The 6,980-nt window shown below is 33.8% G+C and overlaps 1 protein-coding gene across 1 annotated transcript; it reads left to right on the top strand.

The window, feature by feature from the left end:
- The first annotated feature begins 1,157 nt into the window (after positions 1 to 1,157).
- On the top strand, positions 1,158 to 6,751 carry LOC127874771 (uncharacterized). The gene is made up of 11 exons (XM_052419376.1): positions 1,158 to 1,200; positions 1,389 to 1,487; positions 1,814 to 1,987; positions 2,319 to 2,492; positions 2,761 to 2,934; positions 3,512 to 3,685; positions 3,942 to 4,097; positions 4,199 to 4,372; positions 4,483 to 4,688; positions 4,814 to 5,187; positions 5,972 to 6,751. Exons 6-11 carry the CDS (start codon positions 3,631 to 3,633, stop codon positions 6,168 to 6,170), a joined length of 1,164 nt encoding a protein of 387 aa, XP_052275336.1. The 5' UTR covers positions 1,158 to 1,200; positions 1,389 to 1,487; positions 1,814 to 1,987; positions 2,319 to 2,492; positions 2,761 to 2,934; positions 3,512 to 3,630; the 3' UTR covers positions 6,171 to 6,751.
- Positions 6,752 to 6,980: the final 229 nt, after the last annotated feature.

Genomic DNA, 6,980 nt, shown 5'->3' on the forward strand with positions numbered 1-6,980 from the left:
TTAAACGAATAAGTTTATAAATCTCTCATGTTTAAACATTACACCTTAAAATGGTAATCTTAGCCTGGATTATTCTATTCAAAACACGTACGTTTTGAACATGTACACTAATAACACAATTATTTTTACCACCAGACGACTAGACACACTACATGCTATTCACTTATTGTACAGACAATTAACAACGCAAATTATCGATCATGAGCGCAGTACCGTTCACAGGGCAGATTATCCATACTCAACAAAAAAACTATGAAACGTTCACAAATAATATTCAAAAGCCTTATTATATTGCGATGACGGAATTTTTTTGTATGAGATTCGCTTGAAGTTTATGGGTTTCATTTTAAATCTAGACACATTTAAGTTGTAATATTTATTTACTACCGATATTCGCATGGAACATCATACACAAATTTAAGGCTACCTAATGTCAGAGTTATTTAACCCTTTAATGCTAAACTTAGAATCCAAAATGTTCGGATGTTTTCATTTCAGACGATGATTTCTACGCAATCTCTAATCCTTCAACATCAGCGTTGTTCTCCATGACCTCCCCATTATTACCAGGAGGAGCAGCGTGTCTCAGTTTTTATTACACTCTTCCTGTTGCCACGACAACATTTTACGTGAAGATACGTACAGAGGACAACTCCACGAGTGAAGTGTGGAACGTGACTAATCATGGGATTAGAACCTGGACTAAAGTGGAAGGCCTGGTCATATGGCAGATAAAGAAATATTTTGTAAGCCTTGTTGTTGGATTTTATGTTTTTTTTATATATATAATAATGTGATTTCATAAGTGTTATTTAAAACATCGAAATACCGCGGATCTGTTTAATAACATGAGGTTTAACAATCGTAACGGTTATTTGGCATGACAATTTGAATTTTTAAAGAATGAAATCATTTAAATAGTGCTAGTTGATCATTTGATTTCACAAGTTAAATTTATTGACATTTCTAGTCTTTATTTACTGACTTATTAACTGGTAATAACTGAACGAAATACGTTCTTACAAAGCAATAGCATAAATGGAAGTACACCTTATTTGTGCGTGTTATTAATAACATGACTAATTTGTCTGCTGTTTTCTAGAATCTTCATTCATTATGTTCTTAATTGTATATTTTAGGTTGAGTACGTAGCAAAAGTTGGACCAAATTCATTCATTGGCATAGACAATATTCATTTAGGTGAGACTTGTAATTACCAATAACTTAAACGTTTTGACCAATTTTGGAAAACATCTGCATTTCAGCTCATTAAGGGTAGCCATGGTGTTGTAAATTAAATTCACATCTCCTGAAAACAAACTTGAATTAATGAATAAATTATAGTAGGAAAGCTCTGTATAACATACTAAATCATCAATTGTTTACAGAGGGCTTATATTGTGACATCGGATACAGCCTCAATAGATCTGAGGTAGACGATTACTGTAATACTTCACGCACCGAATTCCCATCATGTCAACTAGTTGGTAAGCATGTTTCCCTGGTATATTGATTTCATCTGTGTTTTGTGAATATATAAGAAAATTAAGTTGCAACTAACAGGTATGATATTTTGGTAACATGCTAAATATAAATACTTTGATTAAATATGCGTTTTCAAATTAAACGGTTTCTACAAGTAGTTACCGTATATGTAAAGCTTTGTGTTATTAAATTAGTTCAATAACTATCTATACATTTCCTATATATTTCCTATAATGTTTCCATTTCATTTTTTACTGTATATCTTCATTGCCTTTTACATGATATTAAACATAAATTATAGTAATAAAATTATTATTATTATCAAAAGATTGTGGACAGATTACCGCGCCAAAGAATGGCAATATATCTGCCCACAGCACAACATACGGATCAAAAGCAACATTTCAGTGCCAAGCAGGTTATATTCTCAACGGAAGCAGCACGTCAATATGTAGAAGTGACGGCAAATGGCACCTCACGGGTCAATCATGTGAACCAATTGGTAATTGTTTAAACTTAAATTTATCTATCGTTGGTAAGTGTGTAAACTACGACTCATACTTGGTAATTGGTAAAGCTACAACTAATGTTGTTTTACTGTTTTGACTGCGAGTAAATGTTTGTAAATGTATACTATAAATATATTACTATTAATAGTACAAAGTATACGTAAACATATGCGATGTCATTAAGTATTTAATAGGCTCACATAACGGGATATGTATACTATAACACAGAGATTTCATATTAGATAAGGATCAAAAGTGTGAAACTTGCAAGGCATTTTTTAGAATTTCAAAGCATTCACCCAAATTATATCCTTTTTTATATAGACTGTGGACGGTTGTTTGTACTACAAAATGGTAACGTCGCAGCTACAAACACTACCCTAGGATCTACAGCGAAAATCACATGTGACATAGGATACATTCTCAGAGGCAGCACTACGTCTACGTGTGACGTAAATGGGCGTTGGAGCAGTCAAAGTCAAAGCTGCACTCCCGTTGGTAATATAGATTTATTTGGTCATCGTTAAATATTGTTTAAATATTAAGATAATAGATTGACAGTTAATATCCCTTTATATTTACTGCGGTGTACATCTACGCAATTTTTCCCATTCAATGTACTCAACTAGTAAGTACATTTTGTCTTTATATTTCCTTTATGTTAACTGTAATGTGTTACCTTCTTTTATTAATGTTTATCTTCATTTCTTTTTTTTTAAATAATTTGTTAAATGAATCATACTATAACATTTATTATAATCAAAAGATTGTGGACGTTTCCCCGCACCAAACAATGGCAACGTATCTGCCAACAGCACAACATACGGATCAGTAGCAACAGTCCGGTGCCAAGCAGGTTACATTCACAACGGAAGTATCACGTCTATATGTAGAAGTGACGGCAAATGGAACCTCACGGGCCAATCCTGTAAACCAGTTGGTAATTATCTTAACTTCTACTTATCGTTGGTAACTGCGTGAAGCTACGACTAATATTGTGTAAATGTTTTGACTGCGAGTAAATGTTTGTAAATGTATAATATAAATATATTACTATTAATCGTACAAAGAACACGTACAAATATGCGATGTCATTAAGTATTTAATAGGCATAACGGGACATGAATACCAAAACTAATCTATCTATCAGTCAATCAATTAATCTTAAAAAATCATTGTAAGAATCAATCAATAATTGAATGAATGAATCAATCAAAATATATATTACTCAATTTATCTATGTGTTTGTGTGTCTGTTTTTTAATTAAAATATCATTGTTGTATTGTTTGTTTTTTCTTTTCTTCTTAATATCGTTGACAATTAAATACCCTTTTTGTTTACTGTATTGTAAATCTAACGTATTTCTTTCATGCAACGGACTCAACTAGTTACTATAGTTCTTCATTATATTTCCTATATGTTTACTGTAATGTGTTATCTTATTTAATTAAGGTTTATCCTTCTTTGACATTATATGTTGTATGAATCATACTAATACATTTATTATTTTCAAAAGATTGTGGACATTTCACCGTGCCAACGAATGGCAACGTATCTGCCAACACCACCTCATACGGATCAATAGCAACAGTTCGGTGCCAAGCAGGTTACATTCTCAACGGAAGTAGCACGTCTATGTGTGAAAGTGACGGCAAATGGAACTTCACGGGCCAAACATGTGAACCAGTCGGTAATTGTTTAAGCTACGATTAATCGTGTGTAATTATTTCAACTGTGACTAATGGTTGGTAAATGTATAAACTGTGAGTAATTGTTAGTCATTGTTTCAACGACGACTTATCATAAAAGTAAACATACAGGTATACAAACCAAATTGTCTCTCTTTATTCAAATTCCTTATAATAGTTTACCTAGCAATCTTCTTTTAGTCATTGCATTCGTGTGTTACTTACAAAGAATTCTCACAATGTGACCTTTCACTTCAGCCTGCGATCTTCTAAACATTAGTAACGGGCACATAATTATTGACAAAAACACAGCCTTCTTTCGCTGCAACAAAGGGTATCGCCTGGTAGGAAATTCCAGTGCAACATGTACGCAAAAGACGTGGAGCTCCGAAGCGCCGAGTTGTGAATTGATAGGTTCGATTCGTTGTACTCAATTGTACTTAAACGCACGAATGACTGACCCAAAAACAGTTCTCTTATTGTTTCTGCACTGAATATGTTTCCTTTTTCTGTAGACTGTGGTACACCGATAGCGCCATCAAATGGTCATGTCGCCTCAAATTCCACGTTATATGGGTCTGTGTCAACAGTCAGCTGCAACATTGGGTATTTTGTAAAAGGAAATTATACGGGAGTTTGTGGCAACAATCGGGGATGGACAAACGAAAATACAACTTGTTTGTCAATTGGTAAGTAAGATGCCTTTCTTAGATAATCACGTTTTAATTTAATTCATACGTTTGATAAAGTTCTACTGAAAACGCATATTTTCAAGGAATACTGTTTGGTGAGTTTTCAGATTCTACAATGTTAAGTGCGGTAATTCCCGGATGTTCAAATCACGGTTGGAACATCGCTGTCAATCTTACATTTCTGCGTAGTTCAATGCCGAACTACAAGAACGAAATGCAAATTTACTTAGGAAATGCAACATGTAAAGGCAGTGAACGACGTGGGTTTCTTGTATATGACAAGAACTTCTACGAATGTATGACGCGAAAAAAGGTAGCATTCGCTTTAATCTCGATAAGGATAGTTCTTTTCGATTGTGTATATAATGTACGACTCAATATATTATTTATAATCTTGTATTTGGTACATGTATTTTTAAATCATGATTAATCACGCAGGTATCAGCTAATCTCAACATATTTGAGAACCAGATGGTGTTTATATTTGACCCTGAGACCAGTGCCGCATCTAATGCATTCAACTCGACAATTAACCTACATTGTAATGTAGTCGATAAGAATATCGTAACTACCGTCTCAACTAACCAATTGCACTGCGATCCGAACAGCATAAGCATCTCAGTCTTCATTGACCCATTTTTCCGAATGGCATTACCTAGTAACCCCCTTCATGCGCATATAGGCGACACAGTGTATGTGAAGGTTTCCAGTCCTATCCGTGATCCGGAGATCAAACTGCTGCTTAAATCTTGCTACATCAGACCTGCGCTGGAAAAGGATTCGCGGCTTGATAGCGCACTGATTCAAAATGGGTAATTCATATAAAACCTTTTACATAAATAAACATATTTTCTTCAATATATACATAGTTATCTGATTGTTAATTCGCGTTTGTAAAAATATATTACTTATAGTAATTTATTAAAATGCAAGAGCGTTATTATGAAAAAAATTGATTTAAAACAAGAGATTGCCAAGCAATATTGGCCCCTACCGGTGAAACTCCATCATTGTCAATAAATAAAAAATAATTATTTGTTGCCATAGCAACCAGAATTCTTGACGTAAGAACAAAATGATATGACGTGCATAATCTCCATATTTCCATCTATCCATATTTCAAGTTTCATGAAAAAATATGAAGAACTTTTAAAGTTATCGCAGGATCCAGAAAAGTGTGACGGACTGACAGACAGACTGACAGACGGAGCGCAAACCATAAGTCCCCTCCGGTTTCACCGGTAGGGGAAAATAAATATTTGTATTCTATAAGTTCATATATTCAATAGGTATTTTTGCATTTAAAGCAATGCTGTGTAAACTCAATCAGTATAGATGTATAAATGATTTATAAATTGCACGTATACTTACGACAACCACATATCAAATATATGCGAAACATGAAATTCCAAGTCTTTATCAGCAGAGCGTTTCTCATGTATAAAAGGTAGTTATTGACTTGAGTCAAGTGGACTATTGCCTACAAAATAAATGAAAATACATTCACATAAACGTTAGTAACAATGATCAAAACAAAGTGAACAAAGACATCAATTTAACTTTCCAACTAAAATTAAAATTGCGTTTATATTGCAGTTGCGAGGTAGAGAGCAGCATACACATGATTTCAATTTCGGCCCACGAGATCCATTTCATGTTTCAGAACTACGCGCCCGTTGCCCTTCGTGAAGGAATGAACGTCATATGTGATGTAGCCTACTGTAACTCGCAAGAACTCACCCTGGACTGTAATCAAACCTGTAACAGAATGTTAGCGCCTGTTATAGTCGGATAAGCGCTGTCACTATAGTTGTGTTAGTATATTTACAATAGGGCATGCCTCGTTACATCAATAGACTAGACTTTAAAGCCGTTTTAAGTAAAATGTTTGAATTTGTTTCTAGTCAAAACTTCTTCTTGAACGATGTTAAATACATTTATGAAAACAGTTATCACGCAAACAAATATTAATAGCATCATGTTCAAACCATATTGTACAATAACATTTGATGAGTATGTCTAGATAACATGTGAACATGTTGATGATATTTATATTTCACTGCCAATAATCAATAATTTTGGAATTTTGGGCGTCACTATTTAACAATGAGGACGTTAGCAAAGGTTTTTATAGGGCCTCGCATATTGTCAAGGAATACTTGTTGAATAGCCCATATCAAAAATGATAATCACTAGTAATAAAACGTAATGATGTGATCGAAATGTATGTGACTGAAAAACAAACTATATTCACTGATGCTGCAAATAGGTTCGGGACTTCTTTTGTTCTGAGTATATGTACTTGCTTATTGCTTCCGTTGCATATTTATATATCAGCGAGTATCTTGTTACACAATGTATCATTTCGAATTTGCATCGTTATGTGTATAAGTATTCCTTTCTTAAATGAATTTCTTTTATCCCAATACTTAACTGCCTAATACACATTTAAGAAAATAGACTCGCGCTTAACATCTTCATCCGGTTGCTAAACACTTTCACGACCTGTTAAGCTAACAGTCTGCTTACAAGCTTAATATATAAATAAAAAGGTTTAAATTAAACTATCTGTGTTCGTGCGTTCGGTTGTTCAGCCACTCGTCAA

This window comes from Dreissena polymorpha, chromosome 3, assembly GCF_020536995.1.
Source record: "Dreissena polymorpha isolate Duluth1 chromosome 3, UMN_Dpol_1.0, whole genome shotgun sequence".
NCBI classification, from domain to species: Eukaryota; Metazoa; Mollusca; class Bivalvia; order Myida; family Dreissenidae; genus Dreissena; species Dreissena polymorpha.